At 43.3% G+C, this 16,837-nt stretch overlaps 3 protein-coding genes across 4 annotated transcripts; all 3 read left to right on the top strand.

Moving 5' to 3' along the window:
* The first annotated feature begins 1,629 nt into the window (after positions 1-1,629).
* LOC108025195 (protein new-glue 3) lies at positions 1,630-2,010 on the top strand. The gene has a single exon (XM_017095504.1). The coding sequence runs from the start codon at positions 1,630-1,632 to the stop codon at positions 2,008-2,010; it is 381 nt and encodes a 126-aa protein (XP_016950993.1).
* A 1,574-nt stretch (positions 2,011-3,584) lies between these two features.
* Positions 3,585-6,427, top strand: LOC108025179 (transmembrane protein 26). The gene is made up of 7 exons (XM_017095487.3): positions 3,585-3,778; positions 4,466-5,011; positions 5,122-5,273; positions 5,329-5,527; positions 5,664-5,732; positions 5,796-6,002; positions 6,064-6,427. Exons 1-7 carry the CDS (start codon positions 3,585-3,587, stop codon positions 6,269-6,271), a joined length of 1,575 nt encoding a protein of 524 aa, XP_016950976.1. The 3' UTR covers positions 6,272-6,427.
* Positions 6,428-7,169: 742 nt separating this feature from the next.
* Positions 7,170-16,756, top strand: LOC108025260 (uncharacterized). Of its 2 annotated transcripts, none has more exons than XM_017095620.3 (7): positions 7,170-7,282; positions 13,406-13,897; positions 13,958-14,172; positions 14,404-14,947; positions 15,008-15,663; positions 15,720-15,866; positions 16,045-16,756. In XM_017095620.3, exons 2-7 carry the CDS (start codon positions 13,503-13,505, stop codon positions 16,161-16,163), a joined length of 2,076 nt encoding a protein of 691 aa, XP_016951109.1. In that variant the 5' UTR covers positions 7,170-7,282; positions 13,406-13,502; the 3' UTR covers positions 16,164-16,756. The 2 variants fall into 2 exon arrangements, with proteins under 2 accessions (XP_016951109.1, XP_016951110.1); XM_017095621.3 differs by lacking the exon at positions 7,170-7,282 and adding an exon at positions 12,276-12,396.
* The last annotated feature ends 81 nt before the right edge of the window (positions 16,757-16,837 follow it).

Below are 16,837 nucleotides of genomic sequence, written 5' to 3'. Positions count from 1 at the left end.
ACAAAGGAAAGATTTGAATGTAGAATAATGAAAAATTCAACCACAAATTCATAGAGACATCAACTTTCGAACTCGGAATCCAATTACCGAAGTTATGGATTTTGGGAGTACAGTTTTGGGGTCTCCAACTAAAACCCATTGGAATTACGGAAAAATAGAACATGAAAATGGGTGAAAATTTTGACCCTCTTTAAAAAGAAATATTTTAATGCAGAAAAATAGAGAATTCAACCACAAGTTCATAGAGACATCAACCTTCGAAATCGGAATTCAATTACCCAAGTTATGGATTTTTGAAGTGCAGTTTTGGATTCCCGTACGGAATCCATTGGCATTACGGATTAATCAAACATGAAAATGGGTTAAAATTTTGACCCTCTTTAAAACGAAATATTTTAATGCAGAAAAATAGAGAATTCAACCACAAATTCAAAGATATATCAACCTTTGAAATCGGAATCCAATTGCCCAAGTTATGGATTTTGGGAGTGCAGTTTTGGGTTCCCGTACTGAAACCCATTGGAATTACGGAAAAATCAAACATGAAAATGGGTTAAAATTTTGACCCTCTTTAAAAAGAAATATTTTAATGCAGAAAAATAGAGAATTCAACCACAAGTTCATAGAGACATCAACTTTCAAAATCGGAATCCAATTACCGAAGTTATGGATTTTGGGAGTGCAGTTTTGGGGTCTCCAACTAAAACCCATTGGAATTACGGAAAAATCGAACATGAAAATGGGTTAAAATTTTGACCTTCTTTAAAAGGAAAGATTTGAATGTAGAATAATAGAAAATTCAGCCACAAGTTCAAAGAGATATCAACCTTTGAAATCGGAATCCAATTACCCAAGTTATGGATTTTGGAAGTGTAGTTTTGGGGTCTCCAACTAAAACCCATTGGAATTACGGAAAAATCGAACATGAAAATGGGTTAAAATTTTGACCTTCTTTAAAAGGAAAGATTTGAATGTAGAATAATAGAAAATTCAGCCACAAGTTCAAAGAGATATCAACCTTTGAAATCGGAATCCAATTGCCCAAGTTATGGATTTTGGGAGTGCAGTTTTGGGTTCCCGTACTGAAACCCATTGGAATTATGGAAAAATCGAACATGAAAATGGGTTAAAATTTTGACCCTCTTTAAAAAGAAATATTTTAATGCAGAAAAATAGAGAATTTAACCACAAATTTATAGAGACATCAACCTTAGAAATCTGGATCCGATTACCCAAATAAGGGTAATCGATTTAAGTACGATAAAATACAAAAAATCGAAGAATTGTTTTTTTATTATTAATTAATTTTCTTATCAATAAATCTTAAGCTTCCTATTTTGCTCTCAGTGTAAGGCATGATTAATTTCAGAACGAGGGTCGTAAAATACAAGCTCTTGTTTAATATCTTATTTAATAGCTAGCGGATGTTGGCCCAATCTAAGAAATTCCAGCTTGCTCTTTTGTTTGATCACCAAACTGTGCAAATATGGCCAAAAATTTTGCGCAGACGTAATTGGCGAGCATAATGCTTATATTTGCCCAGCAAATCTACCAATTGTCTTGGCCACATATAAAACTGCCTGTCGGTGATATGGTGTTCAACAGAGCAACAGCATCACACAGCACAACATGAAGGCGGGTCAACTGGCACTGGGATTCCTGGCGATTTGCCTTTGCATTTGGCTGACCAACGGAGCCTCATCGCCCACGTCCACGGAGTCCTCGACGACCACCACCACCACCACCGCAGCATCCACCACCACGACCACGACCGACGCCACCACCACCACAACCACTTCGTCCTCCTCGAAGAGCCATCGCAAGCGATTCACCATCTCGAATCTCAAGTACTCCATAAAGCGGAAGATGCGGGTCAACAAGAACTCCACCTCCACTTCCAGCAGCAGGAGCAAGAAGAGCAAGAGCAGGAGCAAAAGGAAGAACCGATCGGCAAGACGCGTCAATGCCCGGAGAATCAACAGGTTCCTCAGGCGCCGCAACCAGGGATAGGTTTATAAACCAAGGCACATCACCGAAAGCAATAAAATACATATTTTAAAGAACTTAAAAGTGGAGCTTAAATATTTTAAATACTATAAGAGGTAACCAGTGAGGTATGGGAGTACTAGTTGAAAGGATTTGAAGTGCTGTTTGTGTAAACAAACCAGAGCACATCACTACCTATGGGGGTTCCCCCCTTTTTAAAGGAAATAACCTAAAGATTTATATATATAATATAATAAGATTTAAGATTTATATTTATATTATATAATATATTATATGTTTAACTTATGAACATATTATTAATCCATAACAATCAATAAATCTAGGCCATCAAATTAAACCTTTTCTTACAAATCTGTAGAAATTAATTAGATACAGGGGTTTCTTAGTTTATTATTTTTAAATTAAAATGTTAAATTAAAGTTATATCTTAAAGTTATCACACTTTCATTATAACAACCGGATGCCATTTTTTAAAATTTATTTTAGCCCTAACTCAACTAATTTCTAAACACCTAACTAACATTTAGCCTTAAACCCAGCCCATTATTAAAAATGTCTTTGTTGAAATCAACAGGTGGCCCGTCTAGCATGGCTTGCGCATTTAGGCCACAACCAGCGGCCCTCCTTCACCGAGCCCTGTCAATGACTTCACGTGCGGCGAAAGCATTGACCCAACTTTGGCCCACATGAGCGTAAACATCGGCTATATCTGCGCGGGTGGTTTTACGATGACTATAACTTTCCTTGCAGCTACATTACCGCGATTTTGATGGCCAAGGCTGGGCGTCGTTGTTTGCACTGCATTTGTGACCGCCCAGAGCCAGACCCGAAATCCGGTGGGTAGAACCAGTACTCCCCGCTTATCGTCCGCCGACGTCCACCGTCTGAGGTCCTAAAAGTCAGCTGAGGCATTTAACGCTCGTGTGATTTCTAGGTACACATGAGGATAACACGCACGGGTTCGATTTCGTTTGGGATGTCATTACCAGGAGCGTTTTAGAGGGAGGATAAAGAGAAATAACTGAAATACTGATTAAATTCTAAAAAACTTGATCTTATCGTTACTATAGGTTTAGTAAAGATATATCTTCAAAGTATAATAAATATCATCAAGCCAAAAATCGCAACTTTTCATTAATTTTTTTTATTATTTTTTTGTTGTAATATATTTTAAAATATTATTTTTATATAATGCGTTGGTTCTGATACTCAATTTTCTTAAATAAAGCACTACTTCTTACTCGGTTTTAGGAAAAACTGATGAAAACAGTATATATATTATTTTCCAGGCCCTCCGTTTCGTCCCTGGCCACGAAGATGATTCGTCCTGAACGCACACACAGGACCACGGACATCGGGACAGGGTCCGCGGCCATTCACCAATTACGCGCCATTCGCCGCGGTGTCCTTAATTTCTTAAAAAGCGTTTAAACATCTAATGAAAGCATTTCGCGGCCCCGCGATTTCAGCTGTCGGCGGTCTCAGTTGCGTTTGCCTTTTCGCCGTGTGCGGTTCGGCTTGGTTTTCGGTCCTCGATAGTGAACTGCAGGCCATCGCAGGATTATGTCATTGCAGCCATGGCCAAGATAATCTCCACGATCAAGGCCATCCTCACGAGGATCATCTTCAGTGCGCACAGCCTGCTGGCCATTTGGCAGGTGGTGGCCCTCAAGAGTGATATCATCTACTGGGCTCTATGTGGACCCCTCCTGCTGCTGCTGCTCGAGGGCATCTTCACCATCATGATCAAGAAGACGCAGGAGTGGCGCTGGTAAGGATCGGAGATGAGGGTTATTCCGAACTATGATCTGGTTTATCTCAGTAACCAGAAAGTAAACAACAGTCCGCCGACGCTGACGTCATGCCGCGGGCTTTGATTTTCAATTAAAAGTGAAATCATGTGTTTAATGTGTGGCTAACCTTACCACCCACTCTAAGGAAAACCACCAACTTCGGGGCCACACCCCCACACTCAGAAAAAAAATCCTACAAAGAGATAAAAGCACAGGCAAAACAACTTTGGAGTGTTTAATAAAAAATAGTTTAACCAAAAAGGGTAGTATATATTCAAAGGATACTAAAATAATCACAGGAATGTGGTAAAACTAAATATATTTTGCAAATTATAAATTTAATGAAATTTATTAAGAACAAAAACATAGAGCTTTAAAAATAGTCCTCCTTTAAATTGGGTTTAAAAAAACGGAAATTTAAGTCCAAGATTTAAGGAAAGAAATCTATTCTAGGTAGCTTTTAATTGTAGGTGTAAGATGTCCACCCCAGGCTTTGTAGACTAAAAACTTTAATGGAATTTCTTGTGGAGCGGGTGGGTTTGGATGGCTGAATGGAGCAGGAGTGGTCTTGCGACTCTTGTTTACCTTTCGTCGCATCACTCAGACTTGTTGTTTGTTTTGGCTGTTCGGTGGTGCCACCTCATTTGAGTCCCTTTGCCCCGCAGGTTCTGCCCCTCGGTGTTCCTCTACCTGAGCAGCATTGTGCCGGCTATTTGGCTCCTGGAACTGGACAAGGTGGCCAAGCGAGTGGCCAACATGACTTCCACCAACTCGACGGTGTACAACCCGAGCAACTTCACCATTCCCGGAGTGGGAAACACCACTGGGTTCGGGCTTAGTGCCAACAGCAGTGTGCCACCGGTGGCCACGCTGCTGGGACAGGCCGGGGTCACCCTCTCGGTGACCCCGGACACTTGGACCACCCTCATCGAGCAGTTCCTCATGCTCATCCTCATCGTGGGTCGCTGGCTGCTGCCCAAGGGAGATCTCACCAGGGATCAGCTGAGCCAGCTGCTGCTGGTCTACATTGGCACGGCGGCGGATATCATCGAGTTCTTCGACTCCTACAAGGATGACTCTATAGCCAGGATTGGCTTTTTGGTTTTCCTCACCCTGGGCATTTGGTCCTGGAGCCTCATGCAGTTTACCATTGTGTTGTCCGCCACAAGGGGAAGAAGACCTAGGGGCAGTGGATCCCATCACAAGGAAGAGTGAGTGAAATACAAAGTCTATATGTTTTATTTATACTATATTGGTTAAATATATAGAAAATAGACTCTTTTTGGATCCCTTATATTACATACATTTTATTATTATCCAGACATACAGACTGTTGCCAAAACTGCTGCTGCGGCATAGACGTTTGGGGCATTGTCCTCAATGTGATCCTGCAGGATGCCCCGTTCCTCACCTTTCGCTTGCTGATTATCTTCCAGTACAAAATCATTAACTACATGAATGTCTTCTTCACCTGTGGGTTTATTGCACATTTTTAAGGTTTTCCTCTTAATAATTTTTCCATATTTAGGCAAAAACTCCTTGGTTATCATCCTCCAACTATATCGCCTCTATGTGGTGAACGCCGAGTTCTGGAAGAATCGTCGGGAGAGTCGGATGGCCAAGGCTCGTCAGTTCCAATCTCGACGGAAAGTTCAGGACGCAGATCAGAATAGCATTTACATGATATCCAATGAACGGGGCGGTGATGTCAAAAAGAAGATCAGAAAGTGAGTATTAAAATGTTAGGAAGAATTACTTTAAAATAATTAAAAAATTTATTGGAAAACCTCAACAAAATATGATCAATAAAAATTATAAACACTTGTATTTTAAAATTATAACAAGAAATTATAATACTTTTAGGGCCAAGGACAAGGAATATGTGGAGCAGGAGGCGGTGTACAGCAAAAAGAAGAGGGACAAAAAGGACAAGTGGGTTTAGGATAAATTATATTCTTTACCATACGCTTTTTATGAATAACCCACTGCTTCTAGGAAAAAGAGGAAGCGCAAGGATACTGGTTACTCCACAGCCAGTTCGCAGAACCTGTACTCCACCAAGGCGAGTGGCACGGATAAGGAATCCCGCCGCAAGGACAAGAAGGCCAAGAAGTCGAAGCGCACCTGCAGCAGCTCCCCCAGCGATTGCGACTTGGCCAAGAAGCAGAAGCGCGGCAAGAACGGGGACAAAAACGATAAGAAGTAGGTAATACTCAGGGACTTCACAAGTTATCCCTTCACTAATTCTCGGATTCCTCCCTAGGAAGTCCCGAAAAATTGAAGCAGTTGTTGAGGAGTCGAGCAGCTCGAGCAGCAGCAGCTCCGACTCCAGTAACTCCACTCTGCCAAGCTACGAGGTTATCGACGAGAAGAAGGCCAGGCGGAGGAAGCACCGCGGCAGTAGCAGCGACACCACTTCCGGGGACAGCAGCTCCTCCAGCTCCTCGTCTTCCAGCTCGGACTCGTCGTGAAGCAGGCACTTTTTTGGAACCAACGCCAGACGTTGGGGAATCTGTTTTTTGGTCGTCACTTGGGCACGTTTTTAGTGACTGGGCCACGCTGCTCGGGAAGAGCAGATCTTTTGTAAGACCCTTATGAGCAGGTCGAAACCATTTTTCATCAACACATCGAGCTTTAGTCCTGAAAGTATCAGAAGCTTACAATAATATGCTGGTTTATTGGGTGATATGATAAACAATAATGAGGAAACTAAGATATAAAAAGTGGGTTCTTTCAAAAGTAATACAATAGAAAACCTCTTTGAATATTATCATCAACTTTCATTTACATTCACAACATGGCATCATATATTATCTGGTAAATCCGTGTTTTTTCCAGAACAATGTCCTTCGCACAAATATAAATCGAATTATAAGAGTATACCTATAACTAAAAATCTAAAACTCTTTTCGGACTAGTAAGATATTGTAAAAAACTCTTAAATATTTAATCAGATGATTGTAAACAAAAAGCTGGCTTCCAAATAAGTTCGCCTTGGCTATTTTCATGGATAGAGCTCGATGTATCTTGATATATTTGTATAAACTAAGCTATGATACATTTGAATGGATAATAAAAGTGCGGGCTGCTGGGCGATGAGTTGGCAGCCCCGCCTGCGGTACAATGGAGCTCTTTGGGGCTCTCTTTTTAGAGGGTGCTGTGGGGTCTCTCGGCTCTCGTCGCTTAGCTCTCTTAGCCCCCCGAAAAGCTTAGCAACGCGAACAGCTGCTAAACTTTTGTTGACACACAGATAGCTGTGATATTTCATGGGTGTTTTCGCGGGGGCGGGAGTGCTGTGGGGGCATTCTGTACTGTCTGTTGGAGAGCTCTCGTGAGCGTGTGTTTTTGTAATAGCACAATAGTTGCTGCCGAGCGCCGAAACGCTGCGGACGCGTTTTCGCTTCACAGTTTTTTGCTCGGGTTCGTAACGCCTTTTGGAAAAAAAATCGCGTACCGCCGAGAGCTTTGTTGTTGTCGAGTGTGTAAGTTAAAGAGTGTATGTGAACGAGCGTGCTTGGTGGGACACACACCACATACACACTTTGGCATATATAAACGTACGATAAATGCCTACTAAGTTCTTCGAAAGAACTCTTGAGCAAGTCGTCAAGTGCTGTCTTCCTGGGCCCCAAACCACCCCCTCTCTATATAGGATATACGAACCAAGAAACAAAAACTCCTTTAACTATTAACAAGCCGCTTAGATATCGAACGATTCTAATGGAGCAGGTGTGAATTGTGTTTTTTGCTCGGCGATTAACTCAATTAGTACTTGTTACTAGGCTGACAAATTCATCGCAGATGCACTGCGAGTTCCCCCGACAAATTGGCTCATCACCCGAACTATATATGGCATAAAAGACATATATATAGGGGGGTGGACTGCACTGGAGTGGAGATTCACGAACTCAAAACACGTTCGCGGCCTTAAAGTTCGGAACTTATGGCTCCCTTGGTTTCGTTTTCATTTCATTACTTCTTCGGAGGCATTGCTGCCTGGTGAAGGTGAAGGTTTCCAGTCCTCGAGTTTTAGCTCCCACGCCCCCTAGGCCCCCCAGCACCCTTTCAGCCCCACCCAGCACGTGTTGTTTTGTTTTCGCCCAGCGTTGTTTTGCGTTTTAGCCATCCGAACCACCCGTGCAATACCACAGCAGCTTTTGGCCGAGAGTAATCCCGCTCTTCGAGGGGTTTCTTTGAGAAAACACTGCAGCACTGCGCTCTCACTTTGCCGGTTTTCAGCGGAGAGTCCGAGTGTGAGCGATTGTGGAAAAGCCAGCGGCGCGAGAGCTCTCTTACAGAGAGAAAAACTCATTTGCATAGTACTTTTATTGGTATTTTCCTACAATCGATGAAGATGTATCTTTTAACTTTCAAGGAGTTGAGATTTTTTTCTTTGTGAAAGGACAGATACAACTGGAATACATATATTTTAAAACCCTACCTAACAAGGTAATCTTATGCTACTACTGTGTGATAGTTTCCAAGCGTTCATCAATATGTGCATACATTTGTTTATTTCTTGCGGCTGAATTCGCACTTCCTTATCGCATATGTATATTATTTTAAACCAAATGCTGTAAGCATTATTCCTGAGAATAATACCGTTTGAAGCCGTTCTTGTTTCCAAAGATATATTGTAGATAGTGTTCTGTTCTGTTTCTGGATTTTTTCAGTGTGTAAATTCATGATTTCAAATCTATTTCTACGCATCTATTTCTGTCACACCTGTCTGGCACTTTCCTTACACAATTAATAACAAGATTAACAGTTTGTTTTATTTTCTCAGGCTTATTATAAATCATCAAATACCCAGTTGCCATGCCACAAAAAGAACCAGTTTGAATACGAAAATCGCTGGCATGCAGGGGGCATTTTCCAGATATTTTTCCCCCGTGTAATAATTTACATTTATGTTTGTGTTGGGCGACCAAAGTCCACAGCTGGCCGGCGACAGTTGCCAGGGCTCAATCAAAACAATCCAATGCAGGATAGTAATTAATCTGCAGGCCATTCGGGAAAACATGATAATTAGCCAAGAGAATGGCCTGTCAAAGGCCGCAAATCAAGCTAATAACCACCCACTCAAGGTTATTGAGGTCAGGGTTCCCCGTTGTACCTTCGGCGGTACAGTTCCTCATCGCCATAGTTCATAGTCACAAGCCTCACCTCACAGAACCTTTTAGTATGGCCTGATCCGAGCTCTGCAGATACAGATACAGATACAGAAAGAGCCGCAGCTATACATAATCTAAATGAATTGCCACTGGCTTTGCATAACTCGTTTTCGAGCTGGTTGCCAGACGGCTTGTTTGGAAATTATACAAATGTGTTTCCAAAAAGTGAAAATGATTGCTGCTGCTGGGGGGGGCAGCCTTTGTTTGGCCGGGCGGGAAATGATTGTCGTTTCAATTGTTTACCGAAACAAGTTGACACTCTGATTAGTTGTTACAGACGAAGCGCTGGATAATGAAAGTGGCTGATAAGCAATATCAATTTGTTATTCGAGTCTTTCAGCTCTATAGCGAACGAATCTGTATTCTCTGCTATTGCTCATATATTATGGAGAAGACAAAAGGATAAACTGGTCATGATTTCCCCTTGTGTTCTGACCCAGTTAAGAAGCGGCCTTCCGCAGTTCAGTGCTTATCTGTCACTGACCTGTTAATGGGCTTCATAATGAACGAAATAATTATCGCTGAATGCTGCTGTTTCCTTGCTGCCGAGATAGATATTTTTTAAAGACTGACAGCTGTTCTTGCGCTAGTTTATTGAGCTTTTGAAGTTCGACGTTTTATTACCCAGCTATGACAAATAGAAAGGCCTATCTTATCGCTGTGGATAATACCGTACTTGAACCTGAAAATTGCTTTCTTGATTAGGTCATAAAATTAATTGGGTAGGCTCATTTCATGGGTGAAAGGCGGCTATCCATATTTAAATATATGTACCAAAGTGAAACCTTATATAACGAGTATGGCCTAATCAGAGGTATTATATGTGGCTTTGTTTGGTGATGTTTGTTCCAGTTTATTGCACACTTTGCACAGTAGTGGAGGAGGCAAACAGGTGAAATTACTGGACCATTCGAGCATGCAATCTCCGTCACCGAATTCGCCAGTTCACGTGGCTGCAACATGCGACAAATTAATTAGCATGCCGAACGCCTTGCGTGCCATGTTGGGCCCTCTGCCCGCCCACCAACATTGGAAGCCCATTCCCCCTCCCCCGGGCCAGTGCCAGCCAAACCCCACCCGGTTATTATGCATAATAACAGCCAATTTCCAGCTGACAAATGGGCACACATTTAGCAGCTTGTTGGCCAGCAATTGTGCATCACAGATTGCATTGGATTCGGTGAACACAGCCATGCGATAATGAAAATTGCCCTTTTCCCCTGGCTTCCATTTGTTGACCACTGTCCACTGGCACTGCATTGGGTTTCGATACAGAGCAGCAGACAAAAGCAGAGGCATTTGCGACTGCAGTTGGTACACCGAGACGATAAAAGCTGCTGGCCAAAGTCCACGCGGCGAATGAGTAACCCGCGCGGCAGCCAGAGTTCGCATTAAGCATACGCCCCGTTGGTGGAACCGCTGGTCGAGAGAAGCGCTGCTCGGCGCACAAGCATGACGACCACCTCTCGCGATCTCAGTGAGCTGTACTGCACTTGCATTTGCAATTCTTGTCGCTTGCCATTAGATAAGACGCCAGCGGCGTAGACCTTGTGGGACAATGTGAAATGCGACTCAAAAAGTTTACCATGAATATGTTTACCATAAAGTAGTTTTGTGTTAAGGCTGTTTTAAGAATTTGCAAAGGAATACAAAAAATTTAGTAGGTGTCATTTTTACAATTAAATTGTTGATTTTTAAGTGTCACCAAGTTTCACCAAAAATGGTCCAGGAAAAATTACAGTATTTTGGGCGAAACAATAAAAATAATGGGCCAAGAATGGAATGTCATACCTTGCTGAGCTTGTGGCAAAATTTAAAATCAAGTGGCATTCATAACTTAAAAATTTTATTTTTGACCAGTTTTCGCAAAAAAAAAGCGATGCTACCCCTTGTACAAAAATTGCAAATTTGAAAAAATTTTTAGTTTTAAGAATCAAACAAAAAATAACTGATTATGTACACCACTTCTCAGCAGTCCATAACATTTGCTTTTGGATTTTGTACCATTTTTTGACAAGTTACAGCGAAAAACGATTAAGCAAAACATCGAATATTCGCAAAAAACTGAAATCCCTGTTTTGGGGCCAAAAAATATCAGTATTTTGGGCGAAACAATAAAAGTAATGGGCCAAAATTCGAATGTCATACCTTGCTGAACTCGTAACAAAATTCTCAATCAAGTGGCATACTCACATCAAAAGTTTTATTTTTGAACAATTTTTCGAAAAAAAGACAAGACTACCCCTTGTAAGAATGTCAAAATTTGAAAAAAAATTTATTTTTAAAAATCAGTTAGAAAATGACTGCGTTCAATTGTCTAGCTTGTTGGCTGTCCACAACAGCGCGTCTTTTCGGCTTAGGACGAATTTTGGGCCAAGTTACACCGAGAAAGCTCAAAGAAAAGTATCGGTTTTTCGTCAAAAAACGGAGGCGTTAATTTACCACCCAATAAAATTTTAATTCTATGGTGGGCTTTAATGTTTCCTCATGAATGATTATTCTATAAAAGAGACAGCCATCGGCTCGCAAATGAATTTAAAAATAGTGTTAATAATTAATATAATATCTTAATATCTATGAAAGTAATTAAAGCCGGTGTGATATTACCGGATAAAAAGTGCATTTAAAATGCATTTAACCCATTTATTTAGTATTATCACAGAAACCATCCATGTAGAGTGCATTAAAAGGGCATTAAACATAATCATTTATTTTTATCAGCTCCGAAAGATCTTTTTTTGCGTGCACGGCCACTGAACACCTACCTCACGTCCCCATTTGATAGTTCGCCTGCCCGGCTCGCATGACAATAGCGCGCACTTGCCTTAGTCTATCTGGGCATTAGCATTTATAGGCACCATAAAGCATACTAAGTGCTGTCCGTCAGAAGAGTTCGCAACCCCGTCAATTGGATGCGGGAAGGTAAATAAATTCGCATAAGATAGGAGCGCTCAATTAATTTAGGGAAATTTCCATAAAATCAATTGGGTTAGCTAATCCATAAGGCGATGCCTATCGGCGGGTCCCTTGGCATTTAGATAGGACCAGCACTTCGCTGCTCTCCAATTAGTTAGGGGAACGCAAATAACTCTGCCAGACAATCGACTTCGTCGCACTTAATGAAACAATGAACGATAAGGAACGCTGTGATGTGTGCCAAATGAATTGAACTCTCCGCTGTCTCTTCAATTTGTCGAAAGGCAGGCAATTGCCGCCTCGGGCACTTCAGGCAAAGTATTTGCCTCGATTCGCCACCACGGCGAGTGGCCAGTGCTTTAGGGGCGGGTCTGTGCATAGGGTATAACCGCTGAAACCAGGCCTCGCCAATGCGGATCGTCAAGGTGCCGTTCCAGTCGGTCTGAGATTTCCACGGCGAGCGGTTTGCATTTCTCCGGTTTTCGGTTCTACAATCTTGAAATCTTGTAAGTCGAGTGGGTGTGCGGTCGCATTGTTCCAGTACCAGCCCATAGCTGTCACTCTAACTTGTTGAATTCCATAATACACATCTCGCCAAGTTGACGAACAGGCAACCACCGTGTTTTGTGGCCTGTGCATATATGCAGCATATTGCGGCATTTTCACGCTATAAATAGCCGCAAGCAAAAAGCGATGGGAATGTTTTCCCCCCAGAGAACAGGCTTCTTTATACGGCGACCCTCAACTTGAACCTTTCGCTGGCTTTTCGTAACCCGAGGGCCTTTTCCATTTCCACGGAGCGCACGTCACTGTCATTATGCGGCAGTAGAAGGTATATATCTGCCATCTAATTGGATTGCAGCGGCAGAGGAGCGTTCCTTATAAATACCCTTGGAAGGCAGTAACATTTCGTAAGCTAAGCTCAGTTGGAAAACAATTTACCCCTAAAGTAGGAAGTTTGTTCCGCCTTAAAGGGTGACTTTCTAAATTTAGATTATAAATTTACCAAAAATTATAGTTCTCAAACCTGCTTATTTCTTACCGATAAGGGTATTTTCATTCCCCAGGTATTTTTTTCATATTATGTAATGTTATTTGCCTAGGTAGCAACTCCCATATGTATATTTATTTCTTTCTTTATTTTCGCTGTTTAGTTCAGTGAAATCGCAGTAATATTTTCTTTTAATGTCATATTTTCGCTCTCCGTTGATTTTTCCTACGAAAGGCTTAGTTTTTTGCCATCAAACCGCGTTTGCCCTTCGTGCAGTTGCTATTATTACACCACGTCCACGTGTCGTATAAGTTATTTACTGCAGAGAGTGATTGCTTATTTTTAGCCCCTTTTTCCTTGAGGGGAATGCAAACAGAGAGCAGGAAGCCGAGGGAGAAAACTGCACTTGACCGAATCGTTTTTAGCCCACTGACCACCATTGACATTGATGCATTGCAGCCAGTGTTCTTGTATTCCCTGGCCCTTGATTAACAGAGGCTTCTGCGATTTCTACAAACTTGCAGATAGACCTGCCAGCAACATGTTGTGTGCGATTTAGTTGGCCCTCAGCCAGTCCTTCGAAAGCAGCAGCAGGAAACCACGAGAGCCGGAAGTTGGGAAATGTTTGCCAGCGCCTCCGAGCCAGCCCAAGAATCGTTTGCCCGCAATGGCAATCCCGCCCAGGAACTCGCAGATGCCGCTGAAATCAAGAACCTGAAGAACAATAACCAAAGCGAGAACAGAAGCCCCAGTCTCGGAGGAGGAGAAGGAGGTGGCTCACCGCTTCAAGAAATCGATGAGCATTACGTCTGCGACATTGCCATGATGCGAATCGGCGGGGAGGAGGGTCTCCCGGTGACACACAAAGCTCCGGTGCACGAGGATGATTCACCATCATCGCAGGCCCACAATGACAGTACAAACAATGAGAACGACGTGGAGATCGACCGCCAGGAGGAGGAGCAGGCGGTCAGCGATCTGGTGCGATCGAGCAGTGCCGGTGCCCTCATGGAGGCGTAAGTAGAGATATATATCTTATAAGTATCAATAAATAATCCCTACAAACTTCTCCCTAGGGACAGCAAAAATGGCGGCAGCATGCGAGTGGTCTTTGGCATCCTGGTGCGACTGGTTCTTCCACTGGCCAACGGCGTGGCCAGGGGCATCAAGGGCATCCGAGATGTCCGGGTGCTGCGGGTTCTGCAGAACCTGGCCTCCAGCCGTCAGGCCCTCACCAACCTGGTGGCCTTTGCCGCCAACACTATATCACTGAATCTGTCATCGGTTCAGGGTGAGTCTTTTAAGATATTTATAGAAAATGTGTGCCAAAGTTCGGTGGACTAGGTACAAGATCACTAGATATGAGGCCTTGATAGCCTTTTTAAAATATTTTCATCTGCTGGAAGATATTTCTACTACATATTATAAAATAAAAACCTGAAATATATGTTATTAACAGGGTATTTTTTTCGATGAAAATATTTAACAAATTTATAATCAGAACCCCTTTTTTCCTCCCCAGTTTCCAACCGCATGGGACCTCTGCTGAAGCTCCTGAAAATGCGCAAATCGCAGGACGGCCTTGAGAGTCTTCCCGACACCCTGTCGGCCCCCTCCACGCCCTGCACCCCCTGTCCAACCACCAACCCGATGCAGGGTCCGCCCTTCTACACCGTGCGCCCGGAGGCGCCCAGCTGCTGCACCATCAACATCCTGGCCGAACCACCACCGGGTCAACCGATCCGAGCAGACATTGTTTTGATCCATGGTCTTCATGGATCCCTGGTGAACACCTGGAAGCAGGGACTCTGGCAGAACGACCGCCAGCCGGTGGAGTTCGAGAGGCCACCTCGTCCACCAGTGCGTCCGCCGAAGAGACCCCGTCACTCCCGCAGTGCGGCCATTCATCCGGCTCCGCGGGAGAAGAGGGCCAAGTTTGCTTCCCTGAACAGGTGTCTGGACACCCCAGATGATTCCCCAGTGCGCCAGAGGACTCGCCTGCAGAGGTCCATGGCAATGAGGCCGGAGAACTTCCAGTACAATGCTTCCGATAGCGATGACAGCGAGTAGGTTTATAGGATAGAATTATTTTATAAAATATTTTTAAAACATTTTCGCTTCCCTAGTTATGCCTATGTTTGTGGGGAACCGGACGACATCCAGATCTGCGAGGGAATCGAGTACAGTTTTCCCACTTTTCGGCTGAGGATGCAGGACAATAGCAGACTGCTGCAGGCTGAACTGGAGTCCATGCTGCAGGCCAATGATGGCAATGAGGAGGAGGCAAGCGCTGGGAAGGATAGCCGCCCACGTCCCACATCCCCGGCCACGCCCAGGAAGTCTCCCCGGAAGAGCAAGCCCTCGCCCAATGATCCCAACTACTCCAAGTGTTGGCCCGGCGATTGGCTGCCTCTGGATTGCCCTGGAGTCCGGGTTATAGCCCTCAATTATACAACCGACCAGTACCTGTGGAGGCCTCTATGGAAGAGCAAGGAGCCGCGCTCCAGCTTGATCCAACGCTCCCGGGAAATGGCCGAGCTGCTCATCCAGCACCGCGTGGGCCATGGTCATCCTATTATTTATGTGGGCCACTCCAAGGGTGGGCTCTTCATCAAGCAACTCATGGTGGATGCCTGGGAAAGTGGTCGTCCTGCGATGACCCCTCTCTGGAGATCCGCCCGGGGATGCTTCTTCTACTCGGTTCCCCATCGGGGATCCCACTTGGCCAGCATCAAGGCGCCATTGCTATCCAGATCGGTGGAGCTACTTGAGATTGAGAAAAGTGAGTGTAAATAGGTAATCTTATCGGCTATAATAATGTGATTATATTTTCCATAGATAACAAGTACCTGCTGGACCTGCATAGGAGATTCGCGGGACTTTATCACCTGGGTCACCTAAAGATCGAGGTGTTTAGCTTTGTGGAGACCGCCTTGACGCTCATGTCAGTGCTCTATCTACGCATTGTGGGAGTGGACTCAGCTGGTTGGTATACCTTATTGCCTACCTCTATAAGGATTATCAGATTCTTATCCTAATCAAAAAAAATTTTACCGAATAAAGGCATAATAATAAAAAAAAAGATTGATATTTTAGCTATATTATGATATTAGCTATATTCAAACTATACATTTCTAATAATCTCCATATCTCCCATCTATAGATCCCGGAATTGGCGACGTCTGCGGCATTCGTCTCGACCATCGAGAGATCTGCAAACCCCGTGGACGGGATTGCATTCTGTACAAAGAGCTGGTGAAAATGATTGAGAAGGTGTGCTGAGCGTTCGTCTGAAGGGTAGGACCTGATCTGTTTGGAACCGAAATGTGAATAGAACCGACAACTCTGAGGTGTCATGATAATTACGCGTACCTAAATACGATGCCCCAGCCCAACTGGGGCGTGCTTAAAGTTAGAGCATCGCTTGTCGATTGAATAGTGCATAGCATAGTGGTTTTCATAAACTCCAATTCGCCTATCCATAGCTCAAGTTAGTTGTACATGCATTATGTGTTGCCTCTAGTTTAAGCCTCAAGAGCGAGCAGTTGAAAATGCTTAGGCCATCGGGCGTCAGTGATAATTTTGCAATTTTTGTGATCGATTGTGATCATGTTCTTAGCACTTTGTTGTGATGATCCCCCAAACACCCGTGAATACGTTATTGATATTGTACCATAGGAATACCTTTTATATTTAGAGTTCGCTAGTACCATAGATTTCGTTATCTGAACACCGAAACCCACACCGCTGTAAAATGTTACCAACGAAGACAAAATTTGTGCATACATTATTTCCAGAAAATATTCAATCGATGTTTTATACTTAGCTACTAAGAATTGAATTACTACAATTAATAAAAAATTATATTTTACAAATGGAAATGCTTGAAAGGGGTTCACGGGGTGGGGCAAACCTGGTAAAGTCCAATATAAATCTAGAAATCAAACACTTTTCCG

Source organism: Drosophila biarmipes, chromosome 3R (assembly GCF_025231255.1).
Source record: "Drosophila biarmipes strain raj3 chromosome 3R, RU_DBia_V1.1, whole genome shotgun sequence".
Lineage (NCBI taxonomy): Eukaryota > Metazoa > Arthropoda > Insecta > Diptera > Drosophilidae > Drosophila > Drosophila biarmipes.
The sequence above is the reverse complement of the archived record's forward strand: the minus strand, read 5'-3'. Positions and strand labels throughout refer to the sequence as shown.